Below are 17,474 nucleotides of genomic sequence, written 5' to 3' on the forward strand. Positions count from 1 at the left end.
AGGCAGGCAGGCGACCCTCCCACCTCACCTGGAAAGCGCTCTGTGCCGAAGGCCTGGGGTCCTCGGGTGGGGTCTCCTCCTCCTCCTCACTGTCAGACTCGAACAGGAAGTAGTCCCCCGAGTGGATAACTGCAGGCAGGTGGGGCTGAGAACTGTCCTCCCCGACAGGGGCTCGGGCTCCACACCCCCCCTCCCCAAGACTCAAGTCCTCTCTAGTGCCAGACGGGTCCAGGAATGCCCTGGGCCGTGGCACCCAGCATGGGTTCCCTTGGCCTCCCACCATCCCGGGGGAAAGCCACGGGAGCTGGAGGCTGGGGCCAGGTCAGAGCAGTGACGGGACACAGACGGGACAGGAAGAACACGAGGGCGGGCGTCAGCATGAACACTCAGACTCGTGAGAGTCTGAGCAACAGGGGAGCACAAAGCCTGTGTGGGGACCTGGCTGAACCGAGGCCCAGCCTGTTATTACTGCGTGGCGGGGTAGGGCCGGAGGGCCGGCTGACAGGGCACACGGGGAAAGGCCGGGGTGCATGGCCACAGGTGGGCGCACAGCAGCTGAGAGAGGAGGGGCCCGGGCACAGTGGGCCCAAGGAGGTGGTACCTGTGGCGTGGTCCAGCCAGGGCCGCCACCACTGCCTCCGTGGCGGGGACGAGCCCCGTGGACTGCCAGGCCCTGTGGAGGGGCGAGGCGAGCGTGAGCCAGCGGGGCGAGGCGCGGGGAGGGCGTGGGCAGCGCCCCCAGACAGAGGGGGCCTCGCGGTGCTGTGGGGAGCAGAGGACAGTCCACGAGTGCAGGCGGACGGTGGCAGGCTGGCCCGCGGCCCACAGGGACACGGTGAGCACATGGCACAGGACAGACGGGCGCACGCGGCACAAACCAGACAGGAGCGGGCGCCAGCGACACGGACGCCGGGACCCCGGGGCCCTGCGAGCCCCTCACACTCACCCGGCTCCTGGGGGGGGCCCTGGGGCTCCTGGGGGCGGCTGCGGCCGGCCCGGCTCTGCCTGTGCTTCTCCTGTTTGGCGCGGATGCGCTCCATCCTGGGGGGTGGGGGTGGCTCTGAGCACCGAGCTGGGCAGGAGAGCCCGGGGCCCCCCACCTAGACGGCACCTACTGTCTCTTCAGCTGGGCCAGGGATTTCTCCTCCGCCTTGCGATGGAGCTCGATGCTCTTGAGGTTGGCCGCGTTGTACAGCGCGAAGCCCCTGCGGGGAGGCGGCGTCACCCTGGCACCCCAGGGGCACGGCTCCCCGACCTGTGGCCCGGGCCCAGCCTCCACCCAGGTCCCTCCAGCTCCACAGCCTCCCTTGTCCCCTTGTCGTGAGCTGGGATGAGGGAGAGGGCCCCCTCCTGCTGCCTCCTGACTCTCAGCGGGGGGGGCGGGAAACAAGCCACCAAAGAGCCATCCGTGGGGGACAGGAGATGCCCGGCTCGACAGCCCAGGCAGGGAGGCCGCCCAGGGGCCGTGCGCCCTCGGGCCAGTGTGGGGGCAAAAACGGGCCGAACTGCCGGCCAGGGGCAGAGCTGGGGTGGGTCAGGCCCTTGGAAGTTGCCCGAGTGACACGTTAACGTGGCGGGCGGTGCAGCGCCACCCGGGGGACCCGAGGTGGGGCCTGACCTGGAGGCCTGCAAGGCGGTGGCCTGGAGCTCCGCACTGACGTGCAGGAAGTAGCGGCTGAGGAACACGCGGCGCTGGAGCAGCAGGAACAGGAAGCACACGCTGTCCCAGAGCACGCCAGCCTCCTCCACGGGCAGCAGGCAGTCCCGGTCCCGGCTCAGCATCTCCTTGGCTGCGGTGCGCGGCAGGGTCAGGGTCAGGGTCAGGGGGCGGAACCCCGGAAGCGGTGCGTGTCTCCGAGCCCCGCCCACAGCGCGTCCCCTGCTCACTCACGGTCATAGTAGCCTTTGACAGTGCACACGAGGCTGAAGAGCTGGATGACCCAGCAGAAGCTGCTCTGCATTTGCTCCACGAAAACGCAGGACAGGAGCTGGGGCAGGAAGGGGGGTCAGGGTCAGCCTGGGCCCGGGGAGGGCGGGGGGGGGGGGGGAGGGGGGCCAGGCCGGCCGGGCGCACCGAAAGCATGTTCTTGGAGATGATGACGGTGACGTTGTACAGAATGAGGCAGTCCCACAGCAGGAGGCGGGCACGCGTGTGCTTCTGCAACAGGCTGGTGCCGAAGAGCAGCAGATAGAAGCAGGCCAGCAGGTAGCCCAGCCCGAAGATACTGATGCGGGTGGCTCCCGTGACGAACACCACCACCAGCACCAGCCAGAAGAGGTAACGGAAGACGGCCACCTTCAGCATGTCGAGGTAGGACCTGCCAGACGGGGGCGTCACTGCGGGGCCCGGGCGGCCCCACCTCCTCCCGGCAGCCTCGGCCCAGGGGAGCCGGTGAGGCGCGCCCCCGCTGCCAGGTCGGCGCCCGCCCCTCGGCCCGGCAGAGGGGATCCCGCCGCCAGCGCCCGCCAGGCCTGCAGGCGCGCTGCCCGTGCGGCCCCGGCCCCAAGCGGGCCGCGGGCCGGCCGTGCCCGGGACGCACCTGCAGTAAATGAAGTTGGGCACGGGGTCGGGCTCGCCCTGCGGCACCTCCAGGCGGTCAGTGTTGGTGCCGGCCACGTGCTGCCACTCTTCCGTGCGCTCAGCTGCGAACACCTGCCACTGCTGGGAGGCGCACAGCAGCAGGAGGAAGTCACCTGCGGGCACACGGGAGTCGGCCGCTGCGCCGCGCCTCGGGGGGCTTCCAGCCGTGCAGGGCGCGGCCCACCCGGCACCGGTCCCGTACTCGAGGCCGCAGAGGAGCGCCAGTGTGCTCCTGCGGGGGCCGCACCGGGCCAAGGGCCACAGCCGAGCGTGGGCAGCGGGAGACAGGCCCGCGTGTAGCTGTGCCTCACACGTCAGGAAGTGTGGCCGATGTGCACCCAGCCACACACCACGTAGATGTCAGGAGGCACGCCCATGTCTATCCCTCTGTCCACCTGTGTCCCACCTGCCTCCACCCCCACACCCACACCTGCACGCACACGGCGAGCAGAGGCAGGTCTGCGTGGCTGCGTGTGCACAGAGTCGGGCCTGGGGAAGTGGGCGCCCCTGTGGGGACAGGTCCCTCTGGGGAACCACGGGACTGGCCGCCGGTGAGGCCCGGACACCCTGTCCCACGCTGGCAGAGCCGGGCCTACGCCTGAGCGGCGCCTGTCCCCCCGGCAAAACCTCCCCGCCCTCTGGGGCCCGGCCGCAGGCACTCACTGATGAGGTTGGTGGAGTTGGGGGTTCTGAAGAAGTCGGGCAGGTACAGCCACTTGATGAGCGCGGAGTTCATGGGGATGGCCTGGCTCCACCGCCACGGGTAGTCTGTGGGCGCAGGGTGCACATCAGGCCCCCGGTGTCCCATCCCCGCCCACAGGCCTCATCCCTGCACCCGCCCACGTGTTCACACAGTCTCTTGGAGTCTCGGGAGCGAGATTCCAGTGTGTTCCTACCTATGCGTTTCTCAGGCACAGACGGGCCCGGGTCCAGGGGAAGAAGTGAACCCCAGCCCGGGAGTAACGGGCCTGCAGGGGCGGCAGACCCAGAAGGCCCAGAGCGAGGCTCCCACACACACCTATCAGAACGGCCCAGACAAACTCAGCGACGACAAGGGGTCCCGCGTGCATCACCGGCGGGAACGAACACCGGAACCACACTGTGCGGTCAATTCCGCGAAGTGAGAACTACGCCCAGACACAGCCCTGCACCCTGCCGCTCCTGGCCCCGCTACTCTAGAGAGCCCCACGTGAGAAACCGGCTGCCTTCCAGGGGCTGGAGGGGAGATGGGCTCGTGCAGGGCACGGCCAGTCCTCAGCGGGCAGAGACGACCAGGAAGCACCACACCCAGCACGTTCGCCAAGCAAAACAAGCCAGCCCCCGGCGACATGGGGTGTGGTCCTAGTTCAGCATTGGGACGGACATCGGGACTGCAAAGGGCCCGCAGGACCGCAGGGTGGAGAAGCCTGGGGGGGGGGGGCGCCGGGAGAGCACTCTGTGGGGTGGGGACAGGCTGGGGGTGGGGAGAGGACTCCGGGGGCGGGAACAGCTAGGGTGGGGAGAGGATGGGGGGCGGGAACAGGGAGAGGACGCTGGGGGCAGGGACTCCCAGGGCCAATGCGGTGCCCACATGGACCAGCGAGAAGAGGACGCCAGGCCTCGAGTGGAACCGAAAACAGCAGCGTCCAGAGCCCAGAAGGATATAAATTCGCAGCTCAACAAATCAGCGGGATGGAAAACTTTACGAAAGATGTCCACCCATAACTCTGAGACACAGAAAGCCACCACTAGAAAACCCAGAGAAATTCCCGCAGCAGGACCTGCCGCGGAGGCTGCAGTTAGCCGGAAAGGTCCAGGAGAAACAGGCCGTGTGCCGAGTCTTGGGGGAGACACCCCACAGCCAGCCCTGCACCCGAGTGACAGAATGGCACCGGACAGGAGACACTGGCCCCGTGTGAGGCATAGAGACCCACACGTCCCAGCCGCCAGAGGGCCCCGTCACCTGGTCTCACAAGGACAGCAGACTCCCCACAGGGTCACAGCCCAGCGCCCCTCAAAAGTTCCAAGGTGCTGAAAGGCGAAGACGCGGGGAGCTGCCCGGCACTGACACACGGGCGCACTCACGGGGCCGCGGCCAGAGCCGCACCAGCGCGCACGCCTGAGCTCCCGCACTGGGTTGCGTCAGGCTCACGTCAGGGAGCTACTTTTGCAAGTCTGCGTCCAAAGTCAGAAGCCAGCACACAAAACAGGCGACAAGGCGGAGACGAGGACGGCGAGAACCTGGAATGCGTTTGGTAACGCGCCCTGTGGTTGGTTTCCAAGACATTCTGGAAAAGCCAGAGTCAGGAGCCGTCAGGTCGGTGGTGGCCGCGCAGGGCAAGGATTTGGCCTGTGGCCTCCCCCACCGTTACCACCCACACAACCACGGCTCAAGCCTCAGAGCGGCTTCAGGGGCTCCGGGGGCCAACTGGGAGCCGCCGTGGCGGTGGAAGACGTCCCGGGGCCCGCGGTCGGCTGAGGAACACGTGAGAGAAAGCCACGTGACCAGCGCGCCGGGATCAAGCGACAACGTCGGTCCTACGGGCCCCGCCCGCGGCGCACTCCGGAGCGGGCGGACGCGACAGCACGTGGGCCGCAGACACGGAAGGGCCACGTGGACAAGTGCACTCCCAGGACAGGACACAGCCACACCTGCCAAAGCAGGCACCGCCCGGCAAACGCGGCTTCGGCCCACCGGCCCCCCCTCCCGAAACCTCGCCCAGACCAGAGGGCGCGAGAGCAGAGCGCAGCCCAGCCGAGGGCGGACGTGGGGTCCTGTATCGGACCCAAAAGCCACCAGCGCCCCCCCCCCCCCAGGGATGCTGCAGCCGTCGGGGTCCGCGGAAGGGGTCAGGGGAGGCCCTGGGCAGGGGGCGGGGGAAGCGCCCCCGCAGCTGGCCCACGGCCGCCGGCTCACCGAGGCACAGGGCCGGGGGGATGCCCAGGCACAGCAGGTACTGGTACAGGAAGAACAGTGCCAGGAACAGACAGTAGTTGGGCCAGAGGCGGGCGATGGCTCCGCGGTGCCGGCGGGTAAGAATGGCCACCAGCCAGCAGCCGTGCAGGATGACCATGAAATTCATGCGCTGCCCGATCACGTTCACGGCCATCAGGAAGCAGATCTGGGGGCGGCGGGGACGGGGTGCACAGTGAGCTGCTGGGGGGACCTCCCGGGTCCCACCTCCAGCCTGGAGGGCCCAGAGCACGGTGGGGGCAGCAGCCCAAGTTCACCACGGCCCACACTGCTGTCGTGGAGGCAGGGAGAGCTGGACACGTGTCCGCCGTGTGGGGACGGGGGGGGGGGGGGGCGGGCGGGGACCACATCTCAGGAGGTTCCAAGGCTCAGTGGAGACTCCGACCCAGTCTCCAGTCAGGGACCAGCCCCAGAGCTTACTCTCCCAGGACACGCCAACTGAGCCCGGGGGGTCCGGCCCTCAGAGGTGTGTGCTCTGTGCCCCCCCGGGTGGCCCCCGAGGGCCAGCGAGTTGCAGAGGCCCCGCGGAGAGGGACGCGGACCCTCAGCCCTGCCCAGGTAAGGGGTGAGGGCTGACGCCGGGCCTCACCTCCAGCCCAAATTTGTAGAAAAAGAAGTTGACAAAGTACTTGACGCAGCTGAGAAGATCCTGGTCCAGCCGCTGGCGGGTGCCGTCGGCACAGACGGCCTGGGCAGGCAGCGGGGCCGGCTGGTGCTGCCGACGGTGGTGCTCCTGGCGCCGGTAAACAATGGCCTCGAACACCAGCAGCAGCAGGACCAGCAGGTGGTTCTGGGGAGGGGCGCACGGTCAGGCCGCACCCCCCGCCCCGCGGCCCCCGGCCCCGCACTCACCTGGGGCAGGCCGCACCCCCCGCAGCCCCGCACTCACCTGGATGTAGCCCAGGTTCGGGAAGCCCTTCCGGACCCCAAACCAGTTGGCAGGGTCGACGGGTCCCCGGTACAGCAGGGACTGCTTGATCTCCGTTTTCTGCAGGTTGGTGCTGTTGGGGAGGGGCTGGGGGAGGGGAGAATCAGCACCTGTTCCCACCTGGGAGCTGACACCCACCCCAGGGACCCTCCCGCACCAGCTCTGACCGACCTTGGTGGGGACAGGGACGGGGCGTCAGGGGACGAGGAGGCCACGGGCAGGGGCGAGGGGAGGGGAACAGAGAGGAGGCCTGGCGGGCTCCCCCACGCGGCCCAGCCGCCCACACACCTCGGTGCAGTTGCTGGAGTATTCGTGCGGGCTGACGACCTTCAGCTGATACAGCATCTTGCACACGATGATGATACAGGTCCACACGGTGGACAGGCAAGAGGCCATGGGCCGGAAGCGGGGGTAGGGCAGGGCGAAGGCCCACAGCACAACCAGAAGCAGGTTCATCACCGACACCTGGAAGGCAGGGGGGCCGGGGGGGGGGGGGGGGGGGCAGATGGAGCGGCACCTCCCCAGGGGCCCTGCGATCTGCCACCCAAGGGTCCCGGCCTCTAGGGGACCCCACTGCAGAAAAAGGAGACGCCCCTGTCCCTCCCTTACCTCCTTCAGGGCCACCCACACAGTGTACAGGGCCACCAGCTTGAGAACGTGCAGCTCCAGCAGGCGTCGCACCAACACCTGCACGCGGGTGAGGACCTCGGAGAAGCGGTCAGCCAGGTCCAGCAGCCGCTCGGCCACCAGGCCCCACTTGCTGGCGGCGGCTGTGGGAGAGGGGCCGTGAGGGCTCGGGGACCAGGGTCCCCGGGCCTGGGGCTCGCAGGGGTCTGGGTGAAGGGACCCCACGCCTGCCGGTCTGACTCACCTTCGGGGACCTGCACGGCCTGCTGGGGGCCGGCCTCGCTCAGTCCCTCCTCCCTGGCCACCTCCTCCTCCTCCTGCAGCAGCGGGGTCCCGCTGACCGCGTCCTGCCTAGGGTGGGCCCCAAGGCGTCACTCCTCGCCCCAGACCCCGGGGCACGCCCTCCCCGGGACTGACAAAGGCCTCCCCTGGGGCCCGGCCGATGTGCTGCCCCCGTGACCCGAAGGCCGGAGGAACACCCGGCACCGTGGGCCTGCCGTGTCCGAGGGGGCTGCTGAGGCCGTCGCCCTGCTCCGGGCCCTCCCGTCCGAACCCAGCAGCCTCCGTCCCTTCCCGGGGGATGAGGCCCTTCCCTGTGCGGGTGTCTGTGGGGGGGGGGGGGGGGCGGTTCACGCTGCAGACCCCGGGCCCCCGGGAGCCTGCACCCGAGTCCGCACGCCCAGAGGCAGCGGAGGGAGAGGGGCCGGCCGTGGAGGGCGGGCGCACCTTCGAGCCCAGCGCGGGAGGTGGGCGCCAGGGGGGGGCGCGCGCCCCAGGTCGGTGAGCCGCATGAAGGGCTGGTGGAAATAATGCAGCTGCAGAATGCAGGCCAGCAGGAAGAAGCCGGGGACCAGGATGCTGGAGAAGAGCTCGGACACGCTGAACTGCTCCAGACCCAGGTCCGCCAGCCTGGCGCGAGGGGCGGCGGTCAGACGGGGCCGGGGAGGGCCCCACGCCGGGACGCGCCCCCCGCCCGCCCGCCCGCCGACTCACTGCTCGTCCGTGAGGCCGGTCAGGTTGCGCCAGTAAGTGGGGAAGTCCTGGAACTGGAAGGTGTAGACGGCGCTGAGCACCAGCATGGTGTAGGCCACCACGAGCCACCAGAACGCCTTGAGCAGCTTCCTCCAGAGGCTGTAGTAGACCTGCCGGGCGGCGTGCGGTGAGGCCCGGCCTGGGGCGCCCCCCGCCGCCCCTGCCGCCCCCGGCCCCGCCCGCCCACTACCTGGAAGAGCGTGAGGCACAGCAGGAAGAGGAGCATGTACACGATCTTGTAGACGACGAGGCGGCCGGCAAAGCTGACCACGACGAACATGCCGGCGCACACGTAGATCCAGTACTTGGCGTACAGGCCCGTGACCAGCTCGCCCAGGCTCCGGAGCAGCGTCCGTGTCCGCGTGGGCTCTGCGGGCCGGGCCGGGGGTGGGGGGGCAGCCGGGGCATGGCTTCGGGGCCGGGTGGGGGGGGCACCGTTCCCTGACCGCCCCCCGCCCCTCACCTCGGCGGGCCGCGGCGACCCCCGCGGCGACCCCCGGCCGGCCCCTCACCTGGGTCGGCCACGGCGACCCCCAGCAGGCCGGCAGCGCTCTTGGCCTTCCTTAGCAGCTTCTCCTTCACGAACTGGCGCAGCAGGAGCCAGAAGGTCAGGTTGTACAGCAGCTGGGCGGGGCGGGGCGGGGCGGGGCAGGGGTGTCACCAAGGGCCGGCGGCCCGGCGCCCCGCCCGCAGCCAAGGGCCGGCCCGCGAAGACCCAGGCCCAGGGGATAGCCCCTTGGTGCCCGTGCCTGCCTCCCCGGGGGCACAGTCGGACCCTGTCGCGTACGGGCGTGGACATGGGCACGCGTACGTGCGCACGCACACAGCTCCCGGGACGACATACGCCCCGGCACAGACGTCCGGACCCGGTGACACTCTGGTGTGCGGGACGCAGACGGGGCACCGGGGGCCAGACGCCGGGGGGACATATGACATTAGGGGAACCCGCGTCAGGGACCCAGGGACAGCGCCCCCGATGACACAGGGTCATCATTCGTCCCCCCTACACTTGTTTGGTCACCGCTATGGATCGGCCCGAGGGCACCCCGTGCTGACAGCCGGACAGCGGACTCCGCGCCGTCACGGGTGCTCGTGCGGGAAGCGCAGGCCCCGCGCGCACTCACCATGGCGCCAAGGTCCAGGCAAGGGTAGCGGGTGTGCTCCAGCCCCAGCTGACGCAGGCTGACGGGGCCCAGGGTGGTGGGCAGCTCGGGACGCAGGTCCATGGCCCACACGTAGCGGAGCCCGCACAGCGCCAGCCCATAGAGCAGGATGAAGGGGGAACAGAGCATGGCCAGCTGGTGACGACTGCGCACCGTCCAGATGAGGCAGGCCCAGAGCAGCAGCACGAAGGTCAGCCAGCTGTGGTAGGTGATACTCCACACCTGGACGGCGGGGCCGGGGGGCCGGTGGGCCGGGGGCAAGCACCCAGCCCATTCGCCCGCCGGCCCGGGGACGGGGCGCACGTTCCCACCCGCTACCCATATGCACGCTCACACACGCACCCATGGCGTGGCTCTGGGCCCAGCAGGCCACGGCTCCGTTTCTGGCAACAAGGCACCAGGTTCTGCGGAACTCAGGCCGCCATCCGCCCCCCCCAGAACATCACGAGGGAACCAGCAGCAAGGGCCCCCCCGGACGGGCCTGCCCAGGCCAGCCGCTCCTTACCATCATGGCGATGAGGGCACACACATAGCTCTGGTCCATGATGAGATGGCCCAGACCGTGCAGGGGAGACACGTCTCTAGGCTCCGACAGCCTGGGGTGCACTGAGGGGTGGGGGTCAGAGGTCACCAGAGGGCCAGACCCCAGCCGGGGCAGTTCCAACATCAACAGGCCGGAGCCCCTCACCCACAGGAGACTCTGCCCAATAATTCTGCCGGTGGCCAGCGGGGGCAGAAAACGCCGGCAAAGGACCGGACTCCCGACTGACACTGTCCCCGGCGTGTCGCGGGACCCGGGGCAGTCCTCACCCCACTCCACATCTTGTTTCCAAGACTGTGAAAGGACAGGTCGGACAAAATGGCCCCGACTCCCGTCCGGCTCTGTGCGCGGGGCAAGTCCCCGGGGAGCCAGCTGTGGAGGCCGGCGATTTCGCCTCCTGCCTCGCGCAAAATGGAAATCGAGCCTCAGGAGAAAGAGAAAAGCGCCCCGCCCTCCCCACGGGGCCGCTGTGGACACGGCTCTAAGGCACATCCACCCAGGAGGCGGCTGGCCGCCTGGACGCAGGGCCAGCACACGGGGCGCGGTCCAGCCCTCTGGGAACCGGGAGGCAAGTGGGGAGGGGGTGGGACACCAGGAGGTCCGGCAAGGTCTCAGACAGTGGCCTGACCCCACATCCTGGCCCCGGGCGGGGGCGGGGGGGCCCAGACGGCACTGCTGGAGAGGTCAGCAGGGCAAGACCACCCGGCGGCCACCAGGGGGCAGCACCAGCGTGCCTGCGGCAGGTGGCGTCCCCGGGCAGCCACGGGCAGCGTGGCACTCACGGGGGCGCTGCCGGACGGGGCTGTGGCCGGTCAGGTCGTGCACGGTGCAGCTGTCGGTCTCCCAATCTGGTCCCGTGGTCGTGGGCGGCACGCGCTGCAGAGGCAAGCCGAGCCCCGGTGAGCCGAGCCCGGGGGGCGGGCAGGCTCCGGCACCACGGCTGGGCGCGGGCTCCTTACCTGGGCGGCGCCCTCCTCCTTGGTGGCCGCAGCCCCGGCCCGGCCCTGGGGCCACTGATCCACGTGAGTCAGTTCCACCTCCTGCTCCTCGTCGCGCCCGGCCGCCTCCTTCCTCTGCGGGGACCGGCACGGAGCTCAGCCCCCGGCCCCAGCAAGCCGCCCGGAGCGGGGGGGGGGAACCCGGGGGGGGGGGGGCGCTGGCCCAGGAAACCCACCTGGTCCAGGGGCTGGTGTGTGCACAGCTTGAGGAGTGAGGTCACGGTGTAGTAGAGGAGCAGCAGGACGCCGGGGCTCACGTACACGGGCCAGTCGTGGCTGGTATCGAGGACCAGCACGTTGGGACCGGAGCAGTTGCTGTAGGCCACCAAGGCCTTGAGGCCGAACACCCTGCCCAGAGAAGGCGAGCCGCTGAGCCGGGCCGCGGGAAGCCAGGGCCAGGCCAGGGGAGGGGAGGGGGGGAGGGCAGGGGGGAGGGGGCCGGCGCAGGCAGGCCTCACCTGGCCCAGATGCCGGCTGGGGGCAGCACGGCCTGGGCGAAGGGCGTCTGGTAGCAGTAGACGCAGATGAGGTGGCCGGCGCTGAAGCAGCCCACCATGACGCAGAGCGTGCTGGAACCCAGGGGGCCGATGGGAAAGTGGCAGGCCCACCAGGTGCAGGTGGCCAGGAAGACCAGGAAGTAGACGCCGGAGAAGGCCGAGGGCTGGGCGATGCCTGCGGGACGGGACGGGGCGGAGGCGTCAGGTCCGGGCCACGTGGCGGCCGGTGGGGAGCCCGGCGGGCTGCCGAGACCCCTCCCCGCGTGCTGGTTGGCGCCGGGGCCCCCGCCCCTTGCCCAGCGGGTACCTGCCAGCGCCAGCAGCAGGATGGCCAGCGTCCGTCCGGCGGCCACCAGCAGCCAGTGGGCCGTGACCTGGAACCGGGTGGCCAGCCGAGACCTCTGCTTGGGGGCCGGCACGGGGGCTCCGCGAGGCCCCGCCGGGGAGCCGGCGTCCGCTTCCCTGTTCTCCTCGTCCTGCCGAGGTTGTGGGGAGGGGCAGAGGTCAGGTGCACGGCACTCGGGCCACACAAGCGGGGAGGAAGCCTCCCTCCAGTTCACAGGCTCTTCTGGAGGTGGGGCCCGGGCCCGGCCCGTGGTGACGGCTGGCCCCGGGTTATTCCGGAACCCCGCAAGTGCCTCTTCACCTCCCTTTCTAGATCAGGGGGACCCCCAGGGCAGGGCAGGCCCCGCAGATTCCTGCACACGCCCTCGAAGCCCCTGGGTCCTGAGAGGCCCGATTGCTGATTTTTAGGGAAAATACACCATGTCACCGCCCTTCACAGTTTACGGAGCACCTTCACGTCTGTGCCTCGTGGTCCTGTGGCTGAAGCAGCACTTTCCTCGTGGGTAGAGAAACGGGGGCACGGAGGAGACCGTGAGGGGCACCCGGTTTGACCCCGGTCCCTTTCTGCTGCCTGTGGGGCTCCTGGAGAGCCAGGGGCAGGCGGGACCGCCAGGCCGCACAGAGACCGGGCCTCCATCCCCGGTTCCACTCAAAGGTTTCCCAGAACGGAGCCGTTTCCTGGACGCCCAGCCCCGCTCCCCCCACGTCCCACCTGCACGTTGGATGCCACGCCCGGGCCTCTCCCAGGGGGTGGCCCTCGGCGTCCAGACTAAGTACACAGGAGCCAGGTGACCTGCTCGTGTCCCAGCTCGTGCCTCCTGGCTGTGAGGCCTTGGGTAAGTCACCTAACCTCTGAGTCTGTTTCCCGTCTGCCAGATGGGGGTGGGATCAGATAGGTGCTGCCCTTACAGGGCAGGAAGGGAGTGGGGAGGCCATAAGGAGGAGTCCCTGAGCAGTGATCCCAGGGGGACCTGGGGCGCGGGACAGCTGGGACCCCAGAATTCAGAGCAGGGGGCGCAGGGCCCTGAGGGGTGGGGGAGGCGTTCGCGGGCAGGCACAGCAGCCAGGCCTGCGTTCCCACCCGCGCACAGCTGGCCGAGGCCCTGGGAAAGTGTCCGCCAGCCTCCGAGGAGTCAACATCTGCGAGGGGGGGACGGCGGCAGCCGCTGGGGGGACAGGCAGGTGCTCGGGGCGTCCAGCCGGCCAGCCCTGGCTCCAGCCCCGACTCGGCAGGCCCCTCAGGCGGCCACAGGAGGCTTAGCACAAGTTTCCTCTCTCTGTCCCTCCCCCTGCGCCACCCCCTCAGAGCGTGCGTGCAGAGGCACGTGACATCGTGTCAGGATGCACGGCCGCACTCGTACGCTGTCCCGCGTACGTGTGGGTGGCTCTGGGCTTTAAGACACGCCTGCGGAGGGTACCCCCAGCCCCTCGCTCTGAGGTCTGTCTACACCGGCCATCCCGGCCAGCAAGACGGCACAGGCTCTCTCATGTGCCACCGAGGACACCCACAGGAAGGTGACCTGTCCCGGTCGCTGGGCAGACCGGAGTCCGGCCCCCCGAGGGACCAGGGCAGCGCTGTGCTGTGAGGGTGTAGGCAACATGGGTGGCTGGCCCCCTCCTGTCCTACCCCAGGTTTCAGGATCGAGTCTGAAGCCTCCAGGAAGCCCTCCAGGAAGCCCTGACTCCGCCAACGAGGAAAGCGGAGGCATCCACGGCTCCCTGGGGCCCACACAGTGGCTCCCACCCGTGGCTCCCTGGGGCCCACACAGTGTCCCTGGGGCCCACACAGTGGCTCCCATCCGCGGCTCATTGGGGCCCACGTGCCTGTGGGAGTAGAGAGGGGTCGCCAGGAGAAGGGTGACCCGAGGGCAGGCGGCAGGGTGGTCCCAACCCTGGCTCGACCGCCACAAGTGCCTGGAAAAGCGACCTGACCTCCAGGCTTCCGTTACACCCTCTGAAAGTGGGATCCTAGCCTGGCCCCGTGGGGTGGGGGCAGGGCAGCCTGGGTCACCCCTGACCTGCAGAGGTGGGTGAGAGGAGCCTACAGGCCCTGGGGCCTCCCTGGCAGGGGACACTTGTGCCAGGGTCCCGGACAATCACAGATCCCACGGAGCCCCGGGGCCCGGGCCCTGCCGCTCCAAGGCTGAGGCCATGTGTGGGAGGCCAGGTGGGGCTCGAGACCACAGCCCTCGTGGGGGGCAGAAGGGCACTCAGGCTTCAGCCGTGGGGGACATTAGGGGCCCTGACCCTCACGCCTGATGCTGAGGGAAAGCTCCCAGAGCAGGACACCCCAAGGACAGTCTCTAGATCAGGACCTCCGCCACCCCCCACCTAGAGGCCATCGACACTCCCTCGGGAGTGGCACCCACCCTCGGTGCCCCCTGGCGGCCAGGAGGTCGGCCCCCTGCACTGCTGACTCCCCACTGCCCCGTGGCCTCCAGGAACGGTTTCTTAAGGCACAGACACGCGTGGGATCCCCACAAGTTCCCCCGAGATGGAACCCTCCTAGGACCGGATCTGGCAAACACACAGGCTGAGGGGCTCACAGGGTAGCCCCTCGGCCCGGGAACGGGACACACGCCTTCCCTCACCCCTGAGGCCTCAGCTCTCCGCAATGGACACACCGACCCTTAAACTAAAAAGTGCACGTTTGTATAAAAATGAAACAGTCGCAGAGTCCTCAAACGGCCGGAAGGACCAAGAAGCCCCGCCCCCAGCACGTGGGCACCCGGCCCACCTACGGCCCTCACCTGCTCCTGGGCGGGCTGGCTCCGCCGGGCTTCCCGTGCCAGGCGCCCACAGAGGCCGAGGCACACGGCTGAGACCACCAGGACACCCAGGTCAGGGGCCACCAGCCGGACGGCATTGGGGATGTCCTTCAGGTCCAGCCTGAGAAGGGGCAGGAAGTGCCCACCGATCGGTCAGGAGGGCAGGTGCCAGGCAGCGGGGGGGTGGGGGGGTGAGGGTGGGGACAGGAAGGGAAGGGGGGACCCCAGGGCCTGGAGGCCCCAGGCAGGGAGAGGGCTTACCTCGTCACCCCTACGTGCTGGGACAGGATCTGCCAGGGGCTGCCTGCAGAGAGAGGCACGGGGGGACAGGGTCAGGCGGTGCCCCACGGCCCTGCCAGGAATCACCGAACACCTGGCCTCTGGGCTGCTCATAAAATGCTGCCTCTACTAGCAGGGAAACTGAGGCTCAGCCAGGCAAAGCCAGGGGGCCGAAGGCCCGGAGGTCTGTCTGCAGAGTGGGGATTCGCAGCCAGGAGCCCAGGCTGGGCACTCAAAACGCCCAGCCGAGGCCACGGCTCCTCGGGGTCCGCGTGGGAGGCCCGTCTCCCAGGCAGCGGGACCGGCGCGCCCACCTGGCCCTGGAGTCCGCTCCACACCCCCTTCTGGACGGCGGTGTGGACACAGTCGCCCGAAATCAGGAGCCCGGGCAGGGCGGGGGAGCCAAGCCAGGCAACGCTAGCTGTGGGGACCGGGCGCCTGCGGTTCACATGTCTGGAGTCCAGGGCGCTGAGGCCACTCCTTTCCGGAGCCAGGAGGGTGGGTGTCGGCTGCAAACTGCCCGCAGGATGAGGGGCCCGGGTCAGGGGCGGAGGTGGGGAAGGGCAGTGAGGGCCCCTGGTGCCCACGGCCACGTTTCCAGGTGCCAGAGGAAGACGCTGACAGAGAGAAGGATCTAGAAGGCCAAGGCTGCCCCGAGGGCCAGATTTCGGGGTCCAGAATTAGCACCATGCCTCACTCGGCCCAGCCCCAGGCCAAGTGTCACTGGCTCTTAACACGGGCCACGTGGGCTGAACAGAAATCGTGGATGGGCTCAGGGGCCGGCCCATATTAGGCAAAGCCTGCTGAGGTGGGGTGGCCGGCCTTTCCTGGGGCCGCGGTATCCCCTCCCTCTCCCCTGGCCCCCAGCTAGCTGTCCCGGGCACCCCCTTCCCAGGTCCCAGTGGAAACTCACAGCTTGGCCCCAGGAGCTGGTCCAGGCGGGGCACGGTGTGCAGGCATATCTGGAAGGCCAGATGGGCTGCCAGGAAGAGGAGGCTGAAAAGCAGCAGGGCTCGGAGGAGGCGACCAGTGTGACCTGCGGGCAGAGAGGGCAGGGGCGAGGCTGGCACAGGGCCTTCTTCCGCCCGTCCTGGGGGACCCACATCCCACCGGAGTCTGGGAGCCGGGCCAGGAGACCCCAAGCTCGGGCAGGGACAGGCCCACACGAGCGCCCCGTGGAGAGACGTGGCCCCACGACCGGGGCCGGACCCTGCGCCCGGGGAGGACTCGTGGAGCCCTGGGGTCACCCTGCTCTGAGCGGTGAGCAGCTCACCCTCCGGGCAAGGAACGGAGACCGTGAGGGCCACACGCGGAGCTCGAGCCCCGTCTCAGGACTCGGGCTGTGCGCGGCTCGCCCCAGATCCTCACTGTGCCGCCAGCGGACCCCTGGCTCGGGGACAGAGGCGTCCGTCTCTCCTGCCCAAGGCTGGCACGCTCGGAGCCCCTGCTCAATTGTGTCCCCTCGCCCAGGGGTGGCCCAGCGGGTGAGACCCCTGGAGTGCCCGTGTGAGCACACGCGCCGGGGAGGCCGGGGCCGGCCCTTGCCCACGCTCTGCCCCACCTCACTTGGCTGAGACTCAGAGGGCGCGAGGGGCTCCCGGGGGCGGCCCAGGCAGGACTTGGACAGCTTCGCTGACACTCGTTTCTAGGTCCCTCCCGGCCCCCGACCCTCGGTAGGGCAGGGGTGAGCGGAGGGGAGGGCAGGGTGGGGCCGCGGAGCACTGGGAAGGAGAAATGGAAAATGAACGGAACGTCTGGCGGTCGGCCCTGGCCGGGCCGGCTCTGCTCAGAGCACCCCGCCAAGAGCAGGGGGAGGCCACGGGCCTCCCGTCAGGAGGAGGGGTCGGGCTACCTGTGGGCACCGTGCGGGAGCCTGCGGGGAGCCACCGCTGTGCCCCCCTGCCAGGAGCCTGCAGGGGCGAGGGGCTGAGAAGGCTGAGCTTCCCTGCACGCCAACTCCCCTCTGCCCCGCTCGCCCGGGCAGCCCCTCCCCTGCACACCTAGGAGGTCCCACCAGGAGGCAGTGGGGGAGCACCTGGTCGCCCCCGTGGACGCCCAGGCTGGCCTCGGGCGCTACGGGAGCCGAAGCCTCAAGAGCCAGGCTGCTGGGCTCCTCGCTCACACAAGAACCCGGGCGACAGAGGGGCGAGCCCAAGGCTCGAGACCCCTGGGCGGGAGGGCGCCCCCGCCCCCGCCCGTCGTCCCGTCCGGCCCCTCCTGGACCTCTGGCAAAGCGCCAGCTGTCACCGCTCCCCTCGTCATCCGCCCCGCCTCATACCTAGTTCACTTCTCGGGTGGGCGCGCCGTGTCCCAGACCACAGGCCACCACCAAGCCAAAGGGGCCAGGGCGCTGGCCGTGGGGCTGTAGCTCCCTGCCAGGTGGGGGCTGGCTGAGCCAGACGTGGGAGGGGCGGGGAGGGGCGGGAGGGGCAGGAGGCCCGGTGCATCCGGCCAACACCACCGACCAACCTGGACAATCTCCCACACTGCCCACCTGAGCTCGGCTCGGGCGGCGGGAGGACGGGGCAGGGGTGGGGGGCGGGCGAGGGGCTCCTGAACCCGCCGGGGGTGGGGCGGGCAGAGGAACAACCCCTGAGGATTGTGAGGTTGGGCCCCGAGAGCTGGGAGCGGGCGGGGAAGGGGCGCCGGGGGGCCCGGCCGCCAGCTCCTGTCCTGGGGCCCGAACGCCACTCGCCCGGCCATTCAAGGCCCGCACACACAGGCCGCGACCCCCACCGTGTCCACGGCAGGGGAGAGGTGCG

At 69.8% G+C, this 17,474-nt stretch overlaps 1 protein-coding gene across 1 annotated transcript in view; it reads right to left on the reverse strand.

Annotated features, from left to right (window-relative positions):
* The window catches only part of PIEZO1 (piezo type mechanosensitive ion channel component 1), a 53,692-nt gene that overhangs the window by 7,286 nt on the left and 28,932 nt on the right, over nucleotides 1–17,474 (reverse strand). Inside the window, 29 exon segments of the mRNA XM_043599878.1 lie at nucleotides 29–129; nucleotides 602–673; nucleotides 947–1,041; nucleotides 1,116–1,205; nucleotides 1,619–1,790; nucleotides 1,892–1,988; nucleotides 2,075–2,318; nucleotides 2,541–2,694; nucleotides 3,245–3,349; nucleotides 5,478–5,682; nucleotides 6,124–6,324; nucleotides 6,424–6,549; nucleotides 6,751–6,927; nucleotides 7,072–7,232; nucleotides 7,334–7,440; nucleotides 7,816–7,998; nucleotides 8,083–8,231; nucleotides 8,312–8,490; nucleotides 8,634–8,745; nucleotides 9,246–9,506; nucleotides 9,790–9,890; nucleotides 10,608–10,701; nucleotides 10,785–10,898; nucleotides 11,000–11,171; nucleotides 11,282–11,495; nucleotides 11,628–11,796; nucleotides 14,416–14,554; nucleotides 14,695–14,737; nucleotides 15,626–15,748. Of these exon segments, the coding sequence (XP_043455813.1) occupies nucleotides 29–129; nucleotides 602–673; nucleotides 947–1,041; nucleotides 1,116–1,205; nucleotides 1,619–1,790; nucleotides 1,892–1,988; nucleotides 2,075–2,318; nucleotides 2,541–2,694; nucleotides 3,245–3,349; nucleotides 5,478–5,682; nucleotides 6,124–6,324; nucleotides 6,424–6,549; nucleotides 6,751–6,927; nucleotides 7,072–7,232; nucleotides 7,334–7,440; nucleotides 7,816–7,998; nucleotides 8,083–8,231; nucleotides 8,312–8,490; nucleotides 8,634–8,745; nucleotides 9,246–9,506; nucleotides 9,790–9,890; nucleotides 10,608–10,701; nucleotides 10,785–10,898; nucleotides 11,000–11,171; nucleotides 11,282–11,495; nucleotides 11,628–11,796; nucleotides 14,416–14,554; nucleotides 14,695–14,737; nucleotides 15,626–15,748 (4,160 nt within the window).

This window comes from Prionailurus bengalensis, chromosome E2 (assembly GCF_016509475.1).
Source record: "Prionailurus bengalensis isolate Pbe53 chromosome E2, Fcat_Pben_1.1_paternal_pri, whole genome shotgun sequence".
Classification (NCBI taxonomy): Eukaryota; Metazoa; Chordata; class Mammalia; order Carnivora; family Felidae; genus Prionailurus; species Prionailurus bengalensis.